Source organism: Epinephelus fuscoguttatus, linkage group LG7, assembly GCF_011397635.1.
Source record: "Epinephelus fuscoguttatus linkage group LG7, E.fuscoguttatus.final_Chr_v1".
In the NCBI taxonomy this organism is placed as follows: domain Eukaryota; kingdom Metazoa; phylum Chordata; class Actinopteri; order Perciformes; family Serranidae; genus Epinephelus; species Epinephelus fuscoguttatus.
The window spans coordinates 39,313,992-39,329,408 of record NC_064758.1 but is presented as its reverse complement, the minus strand read 5'-3'; the positions used below and the strand labels follow the sequence as shown (position 1 = coordinate 39,329,408).

Here is a 15,417-nt window from a genome sequence, read left to right as displayed (position 1 = left end):
TGTCGTGGCTGGCCGAGTGTCCTCTTTTTTGGAAATCAAAATATGGTCACCCTATATAATGTGCCGCCAGGCAGCCAGGACGGCAGAGGAGATACCTGCACACCAATGCAACTGGGCTGAACAGCTACAAAAAGGTCCACAGGCTGAGATCAATGCAAAACCATTTTGTGGCTGTTCAGCCCAGTTGCATTGGTGTGTGGGTATCTCCTCTGCCGTCCTTTCTTGTTTGTCTATTGTACTGACACACCCAGGACAAACTTTTCTGTTGCCCTAAGTAGGCGCAGACTATTTCTAAACTTAACCATGTGCTTTTGTTGACGTCCTGGTGTTGGTTATGGCGTCCCTGAATGTCAGCAGCAGACGCAGGAGGATAACTAGTGCATAATATGTAGACATAAAAGTGGCGACTTGGGATGAGAATGTGTCCCTCCTTTGTGTCCTGACGTTCTGTAGTCTCATTAGCCACTTGTTAGCAACCACCTTTATAAAGACACCTAAAAGCTTCAAAATGCATCAGTGGGGTGTTAAGTGTCAAACAAAACGTAAAAGTCTTTGAAGCTTGTGTTCACCACAGACCTTATTTCAGGCATATAATGAAAAACACATTCAAAAAACCCACAGATTTAGAGACGAGGGAACCAGAAGTGCAACAATGCTAAATCATTTCCAGCTTTTAGGACTCATTCATGGAGCATCTGAAAACTGAAAACAAAAAATCCTTTGCAAAAAAATCACTTTATAAAAATCATAATATTTATTCATTATTTATCACTAGAATTCTTCAATACATTAATTAAGTGGAACATTTAATGAACACATTAAAACCCTCTATAGTTTACATTTGCATCATTTAAATACAGTGTTAGGTGATGATATAATTACCTACTGTAAGTATGATTGTTTCAGTGGCACAGTCCAGCTTCCACAGTCATTAAGAGCCAAACAATGTCACATAAAGGTAAGGCTATGTCGGCCCCAAAGACATATAGATTGTTTCAGTTCAGCTAGATGAATAAACATGATGTCATAAATATGAGCAGAGTGAGTCAGTAACCTTTCGTGTACTCTCTTAGCTGTGAGAGTGAAAATTTTTGCACACTTAATATCAGAGAGGAAACCTTCAGCCCTGTTTCCTTGAGCAATTGTTGGAATGAAGTGTGACACAACTGTAGCTATAAATCTCCAGGAGGCTTTTTGAGCTGCACACTGCTGTCGTTTTTACCTTTACCTCTTTATTCACACCAGAACACTGTAAGAAAAAAAAAATCACTTCCATCAAACACTTTCCCGGTTACAAAACACAATGCCAATGACGCCAAGGGCAGCTTATCAGTCACTGACAAAAATGTGTCAGCAAACAACACGTCGCAACTTAAATTCAATCAGCGCACATCCAAAACACTTCAGAGAGGTTCAACCTGATGAGGGTGCAGATTATTGTTTCAGGGCGAAAAAAATAATTTGAATAAACTCTCCAGAAAAGCCTCAGCAAGCTTTTCAGGTGGGTTTTAAACAGTGCAGCTGCACACTGCACCAGCAGCACACACTGCAGTAAGGCAGACAGTATCTCTGCTGTCGACATGAAGGGGAGAGCCATCACAGACTGTAAGCGCACATTGAGCTCAAGAGCAACAATTAGGGAATTTATTAATTCATCAGTTATCCCAGGCTGCCCGGTGGAAGCTGTTTATTCTCAGCAGCAGCGACAGGAAGTTGTTTATTATCTCTGTGTTAACTAATTAAGGTTCTCAGATGTCCATTAAACTTTATTAAGGTCCATAAACCACAAGTTGACTTGTGCGAGGTCTATTATAAATACACAGGTAGAAATTACATTTATATGTTTCTCATTTTCCAACAGCAAATACACTTTGGGAGGAACGTAACGCTGCCTGAATTATGTTTTTATCAAAATAATGAGAAATGATTTTAATGAATGAATGATCTGACAAGTCAGAAAATGTTCAGTGGCAACAGATTTTGTTTTCCCAACAATATCCACTTGTACTGTAGCAACCAAAGCATTATGAACACTTCCAAAGGTTAAAATTAGGCACACAGCATTTGATTAATGTCAGGAAAATATTGAGATTGTGGTTAAAAATAGAAAAAAAGTAACTTACCATAAAACTACAATAACTCGTTTTTTGCTGTTGTTTTTTTGGCCACGTGGGGGCAGCAGAAACAAGCTGTAAACACTGACGTATTATCACATTTTCAAGTCCAAATGAAGCAGCATTTCCAGAGTATCTAGCTTCAGGATCGTGACATAGGAGGAATTTGATTTGATAATTGAAAAGTGGGCGTGTCATAAAAGTGAGGCCCTGACAGTTTCTGCGAATTTAATAGTCAACACATTCTCAATCCGACCTCGTCACATATTGACGTTTGGTCATGGACCTTCCACGTCCACAAACGACATGCAAGGTACCCTGGATGCATTTACATGCAGTCTCTTTAAAAATAAACGCACTATGTTGGAACAACGCTGCGTTTTTTTCCTTGAATAACAAATGTACATGTTTAGGTTTAGGTAAAAAGAACAGGGTTTGGCTTTATAATCTTACGGGAAAGCAAACACTGCTCTCCCAGGTGAAGGTTGGAGTTTGGACCCACCCCACTCGCACTTTCGCCGCCTTAACTTTCATTTTGTCCCACCATGTTTCCCTCTGACGCTGCCATTTACTGTTAAACTATGACAGTAACCAGCTGTGTATAATGCCGATGTTAAAGGATGCCTTTATTCATTGGTGTCTGATGCCACAAGTCACTGCCCAAGCGCCGGATTTCGACAACTTTAGAGTGAAACTGAGTTGTTATAGTGGTATCCATCAGTTCACTGTGAAATGCCTGGAGCATAATCTTGAGATGTAGATATTACTTTACACAAAGTCAATACATTTTAGCCCACAGCCTGTGACCACTATATTTTGGGGAAACCAAGACGGTTGCTAGCTTAAACGTAGCTCTGTGTGGCTTAAAGTTGCAGATTGATTGAGGGGGGGTGTCATGATATTATTGGTTGACATTGGTTGGTATGAGCTTACATATGCACACACACCCTGTTTTTAAGGAAGGAAACATGATTGGATATATATATGAAAAAAAAAATTAAAATTTATTTTTCTTTTTGAACGTATATTATTAAATGGGTGCACAAAATTGCATTGGATGTGATCTAAAAGGGTTAAAAAGGCATTTTATCTCTTAAGTTCATATGGCAGGCAGTTGTCCATTTACACATTGAGCAGATACAAAGCAACATTAGCATTTAGTCCCCCCGTCCCACAACAAAATAAGTCCAATAATCTGTTTTCTGTTAGTTTCCTTTTACCTCCGTTTTGGCCTCCACCAGCTCCCAAAGGAAATATCTGGCTCTTTAGCTACTAAATGCTCCATTATCTTCACTAGTCGCCAACTTTGTCTGCTGTTTGGTAGCTGGGGAAGTAGTGTGCAAGTTTATTTAAGCTTGTAGAAGATAGATGCCTGATGCAGCTGAACACAACGCCAATGAGAGCCAAGCGAGTGAACAAATACACAGAAGTTGTGGGCCGTAACACAGAACAAAATGTATTGAAAAAACAAAAATGCTTCCTAAATCCAATGGGTGATGATCCAGTGGGTTTATCACTACACTCTCTATCCAATAAGTCAAGTGATCAATTATTAATGTAAAGATATTGATACCAAAGTGCTTCTGTTGCCTAAACTTAACCTTATGTTGGACTCAGGATGCTGACACAAGTCTCCAGAGTCATGGATATAAAAAAGTAATCATTGAGGATAACATTGCCACTGAACATAATCCAGGCAAGAATTACGTTTCTCTCATAACATATTTGACAAAACACATTGGTAGAATATAAATGTGATTCCTAAGAGACAGGGTCACCACTGTAATTCATCAACAGCAAAGATCAGTATCAGCATAAATGACCCGACATATGATTAAATCCGACCTCTGATCATGGATGGATTATGGCACAATGGGCCCCTGGGCCAGGGTCCGGTATCTGGTCCGATACCCATGGGTACTTGGCGGGTGAAGATGATTCACAAGTGGTATTTTGTCTTTATTTTATTTCCATGATCAGTTCTGCATAAAATAAAGAACTTGTGTTGGCTGGCGGGTGTCAGATGATAAATATGTTAATATAAAATGAGAATAATAATAATTTCATTTAATGTTTTAATCCTCTGACTGCTGACTTTGTGTGTCGGCTCTGTCTTCTGGGCCAGCTGGAATAAGAGAGCTGCTTCAGTCGTTACTAACACGTACGTTAACTGTGGAAATGTGCTTTTCAATAGAATAAGCAAAAATATTAATTTAAATCGTATTTTCTGAATTACCTTCATTTTTAAATGAAGTGTCTCAAAATTATTACTTCAAGAGTGCTGCCTAACAGAATCACGAGCAGCGCATGGTTATTATAGGATTTGGGGTTTTGGGTCTGGCTGCAGATCTCGATGGTGTCGATGGTCAGATTGTGGAACTAATTGGTCAAATACGCAGATGGCAGGGAGGGTGTGGAATTGCACATCATGTTGCTGGGATGGGGCTTGAAAATCAGACCCCTGCAGGACTCTGCCCTGGGCACAGACACGTACAAGACCTCCCATCCCTCCTACATATATTGGAGAGAGAGTCATTTAGTGTCTTTTTGCAGTCATTCTGCATCAATTTGTGGTCGTTGTGCGTCTCTCTGTTGAATGTTTTGCATCTTTATGTGGTCATTTTTGTGTCTCTTTGTAATCCTGTGGTTGTTTTGTAATCCTGTGGTTGTTTTTTGCAGTCATTTAGCATCTTTGCAGTTGTTTAGAATCTCCCAGTGACACTGCAGGTGAAGCCCAGGGGCCTAAAGCTGAAAACACTTCAGCAGCGCTGTGGCGCATCATGTGACACACGTCAAGTGCTGCTACTGGCAAACACTGGATGGGTCGCGCTGAAGCTTGTCAACAGATGACCACGCACAGGTATTACTACTTTTACTTAAAGATCTGCACTCCTCCACCTCTGCATTAGCTTAAAATCATGTGCGGACAGCCCCTAATAAAACTTAATTTCTCATCTGAAGAACCAGAGCTATGACTCACCAGGCAGTATCTTTTTGGCCTTTTATAATGACAGGGTTGTGGGTCGTTAAGCTCAGGATATTTCTCGATCTCAACACGTCTCTCCTCATCCATTTGTCTACACACACGGGACAGAGCAACAGCTACAGAGTTCTCTTTATACATTAGCGTTGAGGAGAGAAGTCAAGCTGCCATAGGAGCAGAGAAAAAGAGCTGCTACGGGAGCTGGTATGTACAAGCAGTGGGCTAGTGGAGGAAAATTCTGGGGGCGGTGAAGCTGGAAATAGGACAATGGCACATCCAGGAGCACGAATGCACGTCCAGCCGTTGCCGGTGTGGGATTGTACATTGCAAATAATAAGGTGTATTTTTTGATGTGCTGCCTGTTTTGGCCTTAAGGGGTCAGGGGCCCTTTGCACCCAGCAGGCCTATTCTATAATCCATCCATGTCTCTGATCCCTAAACACACTTTGCAATAAGCATTGATCTCCTTTAAAAAAATCTAATTCAAGGTGACCTCCACCATCAATCACCCCTCTCATGTGACCAGCTATTGACCTAAAACAATTAGCTCCAGAGAAGCTCCCCCACCCACCCAACCCACCCAAATACTTACAATGTGAATACTCTGGTGATGACAAGTCACACAAGTAACACAAGCATATACAGTTTACACCCAGAAGGCAGATGTACTTGAATGCAACAGTTGCCATGATAAAAATCAGTATGCTAAATATATTCCGACAAGTCAAAGTTTGAAAAGTACTTTTGGGATGTTTTAGTGTTCCTCTCTGAGGCTGCTTGAGTGACAGGAACATACAGTAGCGATAGGGAACATTTCAAGTCTCTTTCATCTGGACGGAGACTCAGCACATCCAGAGAATGTGAACTATTTCCAGAGTCGATTTCCATTTCCTCTCTCTTTTCTGATCCATTTATCATTTTTCAACAATTTGGCAAGATCCAACGGACGCAGCAGCAATGTTTTGATTATACAGTGACAACACATTATGAAGAAGTCAGTAAGCTTACAATCTTCTTTTCTTTTTTTTCTTTAGCTTTTTTCTTTTTCTTTTTTTTTCTTTTTTTTTTTTTACAGAGGGAACACAAGAAAGCCAGAAAATGTTGAGTATTGCCATCCACCAACTAGGTTTCCTTTCTCCAGCTTTAGGTAGACTTTGTCCTCTTTTTCTAGATAGAGCAGAACTCCATTGGTGGCAGCCTCACGAGTTACATCTTTGTCACCCGCAAAGGCAGAGATGACTGGTTTCCCATTCAACATCAAGTTCACCTGGACAACAGAAATAACAGTTAGCCACAGTAAAGCCAAAGGAAGCAAGCAGCAACCTACAGAGCTGGAAAATAAAGCCAACAACAAAGTGCCACAAACTGCAGTTCCTCTAATGGCCACTTGAGGCTGGCTCCAGGAGCCAGTCAATCCCCATAGACCCCCATGTTACAATGCCCAACTTTACAGCAGAAATTAACATGTTTACAGCCTGGTGCAAATATCAGTTTTGGTCTCTATAGCTAATTTGATCATTCTTGACAACTGTACGGGTCGAGAATTCTTTTCTTTAAGATTATTTTTATGGTTTTTGCCTTTATTAGACAGCACACTATTAAGCGTGAACAGGGTCAGGGGATGATATGCAGCAAAGGGCAACAGGTTCGTCACATATCAACATTTGATCATGGACTTTCTACATTCAGATACGACGTGCAAGGTACCCTGGGTGCGTTGGTTGTTGACATTCTGGGACACTGTCAAATTCTGCCTGTTATATGCATTGTCTTCTTTCAAAATACACTTCGGTTTTCACAAAATAAATGCGCTACGTCAGTACAACAATGCAAATTGACTTTTTTTGTTCCTTCAACAACTAATGCACGTGGTTAGGTTTAGGAAAAAAGAACAAGGTTTGGCTTTATAATCTTACAGGACACAAACACCACTCTCCTAGGTGAAAGTCGTGTTTGTTGGACCCATCCACCACCCCTCCTGGTGGATGGGTCACCGCCCAATCTACTCGCTGAGCTACTGAGCACCCAGGTGGCTGAATTTTTATATAACTCACTCATTTACATTTTATCAAGGCTAAAAGTTACACCTAATTAAGGGCCGGGCCACTTTGATTGACAGGCTTTCTGTCGATAATCAGATCCAACCCTCACTCCTCCACAGCTCCACCCTCTTGCCCAGATACGATCACTTCTGGATCCAAATAATCAAAATGATGACGGCCGTAATGCCAAAGTTGAGGCTTCAAAACAGGGATCCACAAACCAATGGGAGACGTCATGATAGCTAGGTCCATTATTTTTACACTCCATGTTCAGACGATATGTTTTAGTTTAGTTTGGGTCTTATTTGTAACATCTTAAATTAAAGTAGATGTTAGAAATTGTGTTACACTTGCCGCACAACTACTAAGGAAAACTAGTACTGTTATGCCTGTATCAGAAAGAAAAGAAAGGAGATTCAGGCGGGTCTCAGTGGTGCCTCCAGAAATTTTTAATAGGGGTGGCCAGATGGGGCCTTCCCTATCAAGAATGGTTTACCAAACCAATCTGTTTTAGTGTGCCAAAACCAAAAGGGCAGTGGTTGCCCTTTTGGTTTTGGCACACCAAAACCAAAAGCCATAACTGAATTTTAGGGATTCTGTTAAGCTGCTGAAGTACATAGTAGGCTTATTGAAAACTATGTCAGTATGGGAAGTTAAGGAATCACATGCTGATATACTTTAGCTTCTTATTTTACAATTAATATAAGGATACTAATTATCTGATGTGCATAGACTAATACCGGTACAGTTAACATTTGGAATCCCCAACAATCATATTTAATGTGTTATGTATTTGTATTTACATGTTTTAGGCAATTAGTTGTTCTTCAATCAGGCTGATTGTCCTTTTCTTAAAACAGATATAGAGACAAATATACAGCTTCAATTTGAAGGAGTACATTGATTGTAAGAGATATATAATATTTACTAGGAACAAGCCTTCTCAATTTAGGGGAGACTTGTGGAGCCCATTTTCATTCAGATATCTTGAAGTGAGAGTTCAAAGGACCCCTTGGAAAATGACCACGCTAGGAGCCTGGTCTCACTCCACAGTCGTCAAAATCCAGCCCTTGGGCAGTGACTTGCGGTGTCAGAAACCAATGAGAAAGGCGTCCTTTAACGGTGGCATGATATGCAGCTGGTTGCCATTATAGGCACCCAGCGGCGTCACGGGGAAACATGGTGGGACAAGGACGAAAGTTAAGGTGGCAAAAGTCAGACGGGGGTGGGTGGAAGGGGTGGTGGATGGGTCCAACAAACACCGACTTTAACCCGAGAGAGCGGTGTTCGCGTCCAAAAATATTCCAAAGCCAGCCCCTGTTCTTTTTTCCTAAACCTAACCATGTGTGTTTGTTGTTGAGGGAAAAGAAAATGTCAATTCTCGGTGTTGTGCCGACATAGTGCGTTCATTTCAAAAGAGACTGTATGTAAACGTGGGCGGCACGATGGTGTGGTGGTTAGCGCTGTCGCCTCACAGCAAGAGGTTCCTGCTTCGATCCCAGGAGGGAGCCCTTCTGTGTGGAGCTTGCATGTTCTCATGTCAGCGTGGGTTTTCTTACCACAGTCCAAAGACATGCAGGTTAACTGGTGACTCTAAATTGTCCGTAGGTGTGAATGTGAGTGTGAATGGTTGTCTGTCTCTATGTGTCAGCCCTGTGATAGTCTGGCGACCTGTCCAGGGTGAACCCTGCCTCTTGCCCAATGACAGCTGGGATAGGCTCCAGCCCCCCGTGAACCTCAATAAGCGGATGAGAGTTTACAAAAATGTATGTATGTAAACGTTAAATTTCCTGTGAAAACAGAAGTGTATTTTGAAAGAAGATAATGCATTTAACAGGCAGAACTTGACACGGCGTCCCAGAACGTCAACAACCAACGCACCCAGGGTACCTTGCACGTCGTATCTGGACGTGGACAGTCCATGACCAAACGTCAATATGTTCGCAGTGAGAATGTGTTGATGGTCGGTGTTCCCTTGCCAAAATTGTACCTATGTTTGGAGCATTATTTAGCCCCTTCTTAAAAACCTATGCTGACATAGTTGGTACCAACGGATGCCTTAGGTTGTCTAGTTCTAGAAGATATTACTACCCGAGTGCTAGATTAAGAAACGTGTGCACCCTAGCCTAGCCTCCTACACACAGTAATTTCAACCTCCGATTAGTTTCCTCAAGGGTCCCCAATGGGGGGGTGGCAATTGTATCAAGTGGAGCCCACTCTTGGGGGCACCACTGGTCCATGGACGTATTATAATGTGTTTTATACAAGCAGAAGAAAACTGGTCAAGAAAATCAAACAGCCACTGTTTCCATCAACCAGTCAGTAAGTAGGTAATGGATGTATATCATCAGGGAGGGAGGGAATTGCAAAATTTTTTCTTTCACGAACAGAGGTTTGACTTCAATTTTAGATGCTATTGTTGTTATTTCCCTGTTTTGGTGAGATGTCCCTATAAGCCCTTTCCCTTTTATCCTTTTAGCTCCTTTAAAGCCTTTGTGTGTGTTGTTAGTAGTGCAAATAAGTAAAGTAAACTAAAACTAAACTAAGGCAAAAGTAAAAATCTGGCAGAGAATAAAATAGATTTAGATAACAACGAAATACAACAAAATAAAATAAAATCAGTGTCTAAAACAAACTGGACCTGGGAAAATAAAACGTGGGGCAAAGATTTCTAAAAGGCTTTTTTGTTAAGTGACTCAAGATGTCACGATTTTAATTTCCTCTTGCAGATTGATAATAATAAAAAATAAATACATTGTGGAAATGATTCTGCCATTAACATATTAAGGGGAACTGTAAAGGTTGAGGTCAGGGTATACGATCTTAAAGTCTTCACATTTGGCCTGTTTTAAAATCAATACTGTTGTGTTACTCTGTGATAAATGGTTTTGCAGGGTTTTTCTGGAGGAGGGTTCAAATAAAATAGTGTGTAACTGTGTTTTCTTAAAATGAAATATGAGATTCTGCCATCCTTGTACACCAATAATTTCCTTACAGTCCCTAAAAAAATACATTTTGTCCCACTCCAACACTAAAACAGGTTTACAACCAAATCAATTGCACAGCTCTGTGAAATAAACAAAGAATAATACCTGTATGGTTTGGCTCTGGTACACTTTAATGACATGGAAGTTAAAACTGTAGATTCCTTTTCTTGGGGACAAAAATACTGATTCAAATGTGAAGTAGTTTCCTATATTCACAAGAACCTACGAGAGAGGAAGAAAAAAAAGACACACATTGTGACAAAGGTTTTCATAAAGCCAACATTTTCAACAAAGGCTTTCATTTCAGTGGAGTTTTAGGATTAGATATGTCAGTGCACACAGGCTGCTCACACACAAACTCAATGCAACACACTTCAGAACATATTCAATTCAACTTTTCCTGATGGATGTAAACCCAGCGTTGAACTTTTACACAGAAACCAAAATTATGCTTTTCACTTCCACATTTTACACAGATAAAATGCCTGATACTGATATATAGAGCGTTGTTAAATAAATAAGATTTTCTTACTTTTGCTTGCTAAAAATAATCCACCCTGAGCATGTCAATCAGCAAAGCATTTAACGCTGTCTCTCGAGTGTCACAAAATGTTTTCCAGTCATATCCTCCTGAGACCCTGGGTTTCCTGCACCTTATACTTCATTCTGCTTAACTCAGACCTGTTGTCCTGGTTTGTGGACACTGCTCAGTGTACAGCTGATCCGGACACAAAAGGGGACAGGGTACAAAACCTGATCAACTTTTGTGGTTGAAACTTAATTACTTGTGCTAAACAATGTCTGTAGTTTCATGTGGCATACAAACTTGACCAATTTTGGCAACAGTACCGAGCTTAGATGCTGTTAATTAGGAAGTACTTGATTGAGGACTTCAGGACTAAATTATCGGCTGTGTGAGGCGACAATTTTAAGGTATTGAAATAATTGAAACCATTTTTTAATGTATTACTTTAAAACTATTAAAAACAAACCCACCGTCCCCGTATGAGGACATCTTTTTTTTCCCCAAAAACTGCTAACTGTTCAAAGACAATGCTTAGTTATTAATGCTTATCAGGTCCTACATTCCCAAATACCTCAGAGAAATTAAAAATGCCTACCAAATAAAAGCTGGGGTCTCAGGAAGATATCTGACACACACTATATTTACAGTAAGACTTCTTTGGGTCAACACCTGGATACCTGCAGACTCTCAAACACCTGTTTAAGACACCACTGCAGCCTCAAACCACGACCTTTGACAAGTGTTGCTTTCATAGCAACAGCATGCACATGATCCACACACCAATCAGATCACTTGCAGTGTGTTGACAGCAAAAGATCACGTTATGTAATTCAAATGAGAGGGCAGAGGATCAGCTGAGTGATAGTGTTACAAACACCTGCCCACCTCTGTATGACTAATCACATTCTTGTTTGTGTTTGCTTGATTTTTTTTTTTCGGGGTGTATTATGTAGGTGCGCGTGCGTGGTGGGGGTAGTTTGAGCCAAATATGATGATGATGTGCGGGGCTCTGCAGGACGCCCGCTCTCCAAACATAATCCAGTCACTTTCAAACCCGCCTGCGTGTGATAGGTATGTGCACTTGTGCGGAATCCACATGCCAACTGCAACTAGCCTCAAACTAAACTCTGGGGTGCAGCTACACTTAACTGCAATGACACTTTAATGCTCTGCATCACAAGTCACAAACTGAGCTGAGGGATGAAGATGTATCACAAAGAAAGATTAAATTTGGCAAGAAAAGACTAGATAGGACATTTAGACAGGACATCAAATGAAAGATTAATTTGCAAAGTGCATTTAAAATACATTTAAGACACTTTTTGACATATTGTTGATAAAAATCATCTTAACCTGGTCGAAGTATATTATTCTCGTTTTGTTGCTCATCTCCGACGGTTCATGGTTGTTGCTCCGGACTGCAGAGAAAGCCACCTTGGAGTTGGCGGCGCGCACTGAGATCCCGAGCGGAGAAGACGAAGCCTTCCAGTCCGTGGTCGGGTTAGAGTCGCACACCACGAGACATTTCCCCTCCAGGACAATAGGCTCCGTGTCATTCTGAGCTCTCGCCACCTCAGAGATCACAGTCCAGCTGAGCATCAGTAAGAGGGAGTTCACCATGGCTCTCTTTTTCTCTCAGGCTGTTTCAGCGCCGATTCGTAAAGAGAGACCGTCTGCTGCACCACACAAGTTTCCGAGTCCCTCCGCTGGTCTCCCCCGCCGCAGACGCGTCTGACGCTGTGAAATTCTCTTATTGGATCCAGATATGTGCCATATCCGAGTAAGATATCAACACAAAAAATAAGAATTAAGTCTAAACCTTCTTTTTGAAACAACCAGGAAAGAAGAAATCACCGATTGTTGTTTATGCGTTTCATTTTTTAGGTTATTTACACATGAGACAAAAGTAAACCATGTGGACTGTTTTAGAGGAGATTTGTCCCACAGGCGAATCTGTCGATAAATCGTCCATAGCCCTCACTCCCACTCCGAATAACGCGTCTGACAGCAGCGATTCCCCGCAGTGATGTGCTGCGTGTGTGCGCGCCCAGCCATCCACTTTACGCACGCACATGTGGTTGAAGTTATAATTAACTGTCCCTGCGTAATTTGCCAAAAGCTTATATTCTTCCAATTCTATACCACAGTGTCCAACTAAAGTATACATTCATTAATTGGCTGTGTTAATGACACTGAAAGTACACTGATGTACAGCTCTAACTGTCCTTTTCTCTGATCCAGGAACAAATCCATAAAATAATTATCTCCAAACACATTTCTCGTGATTATCCAGACTTTAATCTAGATGTAAAGAAAATTAAAATGCCTTTAAAGATCTACCAGAGCGCACTGTCCACCCTGGCTGCAGGTTTCACTTCAATGCAGTGACTCATCATAATCTCATGGCACAGGTGGGCTGGAAAATCTTTCATCTTTAATTTACAGCTTCACAATCCTGTGGTGTATCACACAAGTCTGTGACGAGAAACTTTCCTCACCTAGTTAAAAATACCTTAACTTCAAATTAATTAATCTCACCTACAATTTCCCTGATGGCCTGGAAAAACACACATCTACATCAGATCTAACGTCACTTGGTGAAAGGAGTGTGAAACATTTATCACTCAGCGTCAGCAGCTGCAAAAATCTCTGACACCTCATGCTGCATTAAATCAACAGGTCATCCAAAGTGTCTGTGAGAGTATTGACAATAGATTGGAGATGTCAGAGAATCACCTCTGTCCTTGTGTCACTATGTACAGGCTCCCCAAAAAGCAACAGATCAATTTGAACGTCCTTCCACTGACTTGCAAAGTGCTACATGATCTGGCACCTTCAGTTTGTAACCCAGACAGACAGACACACAGACAGACATGTGGATAAGTAGAACTTAAAGTAAAAGGTAAAGTGTTTTAAAGTAGCTGTAAAGAGATGTAAGTGAGTAACATTCTGTTTTACAGGTCCTTCAGTAGTTTCCTTGAAAGAGTTATTGAGGACTAATTGCAGATAGAGAGGCTGGTGTTTAATTAGTAGCTCCAATTACTTCATTTGAAATAATCACTTAGCTAAGCCCAGCAGGTGCTCTGACATGCACACATGTACAAATGTCTACAGGGAAGTGTGCAATTAAACAGAAACATACATGAAGAATAATGCTTTTAATAATAACTGAAGGATGCTTGTGTGTTTCCTTAAGCTTCAGTGGAGCTGTTTCTCTGAGGAAATTGCTCTGGAGATCAACAACTGCCTTTTAATGCTGCACAACTAACCAGACTCTAACCTTAAGTGCTAAATCGTATTCAGCTGGACTTGCTTGAGTTTCTTGAGGACATTTCACCTCTCGTCCAAGAGGCTGCTTCTTCAGTTTTAATGGAATGGCTTCGAACTCTGTGTTGGTGTGAACCCTTACAGAGGTGTTGAGGTCACTCGTGAGCTCCAAGTCATTAAGGTCATGTGAGTCGTTGACCCACCAGACCGTCATGTGTCCAGCTGCCTACGATATAGCACTTAAGATTACCATGACCTGGATGAGTGAGAGTCTTCATCAACATCTAAACTCTAACATCACCAAGAAATAAATAAGATAATTTTAGACAGTCCAGTCAGCAGAGGTCAACACATTCTGTCTCTGACTTCTTCACATATTGACATTTTGGTCATGGACTTTACATGGTGACATATGACGTGCAAGGTACCCTGGGTGCGTTGGTTGTTCATGTTCTGGGACGCTGTGTCAAGTTCTGCGAATGGCGAAGACTGCAACGGAAAAAAGAACAGGGTTTGGATTTACAATCTTAAGGTGCGGACACACCAAACCGACATCAAAGAACTAGCAGCAACGAAAGCCAACTGTTGCATCGTCTACGTTGCCTCACGTCGCCCTGTGTCAGTTGCATTTGAACACACTACACGGATTACATCCGACGGCCAAGTGGCACGTACGTTCTGCGCCTGCGTGAGAGAGAGCGGAGTGAGGGAGTGGTACATCCTGACAGCCGAGGTGTTACCAATCTGTGCAGCCGAGCACCGCAGCACCTCCACAGACTATTACAGACAGTCCCGGTGTTTCCCCTGCAGGCTCCACTTCACTCAGCTGCCTGATAAACCTGCTGCTTCTTCCCACTTTAACCTGAATAACAAACCAGGGCTGGGTGCTCCGGTTGGATCCAAACGGAGAGCCGGGGCTAGCTCAGAGACTAGCGGAGGCTAACTGGCTGTGCGTCCCTCCGTCATGCTGCGACTAACCTCCGCTAGCCACTCCCAGCTAGCCCTGGCTTTCCATTTGGATTCAAACGGGTGAATGTCGGTGTTTGTTGGACCCATCCACCACCCCTCTTGCCTGCCTTGCTCGGACATTTGCCACTTTAACTTTCATCCTTGCCCCGCAGCGTTTCCCCCCGCCATCGCCAGCATTGTTAGACTATAACAGCAATCAGCCGCATATCATGTAGACGTTAAAGCATAGTATTGGAAGCACTGGATTTTGACGACTTCGGAGTGAGTCAGGGCTCAAAATTACTATGACCTTGGTGACTGAGAATCTTCACCAACATCTAAACACTAACATCACCAAGAAATAGGTAAAATAATTTCAGACAGTCACCAGAAGAAAATGTTGACATTGTAAGTCTCTGCAAACCACGAATACGTTACACGTACATGTTTATACGTTTCATATCAGCGTTTCTAAAATGACATAGTGTATGAGCTGACTTTCAGGAGGTGGAGGGGATGGTAAAAGGTGGTGTGACACCTCGACAAGTCA

General features: G+C 41.7%; 1 protein-coding gene across 1 annotated transcript; it reads right to left on the bottom strand.

The window, feature by feature from the left end:
* Nucleotides 1-5,685: 5,685 nt before the first annotated feature.
* Nucleotides 5,686-12,665, bottom strand: cbln4 (cerebellin 4 precursor). The gene is made up of 3 exons (XM_049581447.1): nucleotides 12,006-12,665; nucleotides 10,232-10,348; nucleotides 5,686-6,364 (listed from the first exon to the last, which is right to left on the bottom strand). Exons 1-3 carry the CDS (start codon nucleotides 12,270-12,272, stop codon nucleotides 6,167-6,169), a joined length of 582 nt encoding a protein of 193 aa, XP_049437404.1. The 5' UTR covers nucleotides 12,273-12,665; the 3' UTR covers nucleotides 5,686-6,166.
* Nucleotides 12,666-15,417: the final 2,752 nt, after the last annotated feature.

Bases quoted from the DNA above. Each gene is read 5' to 3' on its own strand.
- cbln4 (XM_049581447.1), bottom strand. From the start codon at position 12,272: ATGGTGAACTCCCTCTTACTGATGCTCAGCTGGACTGTGATCTCTGAG. The intron at 10,349-12,005 runs GTTAAGATGATT...CCTCTCTCGTAG, and splicing joins GAATAATATACTTCGACCAG to GTTCTTGTGAATATAGGAAA. The intron at 6,365-10,231 runs GTATTATTCTTT...TCTGTTGTCCAG, and splicing joins ACCAGAGCCAAACCATACAG to GTGAACTTGATGTTGAATGG.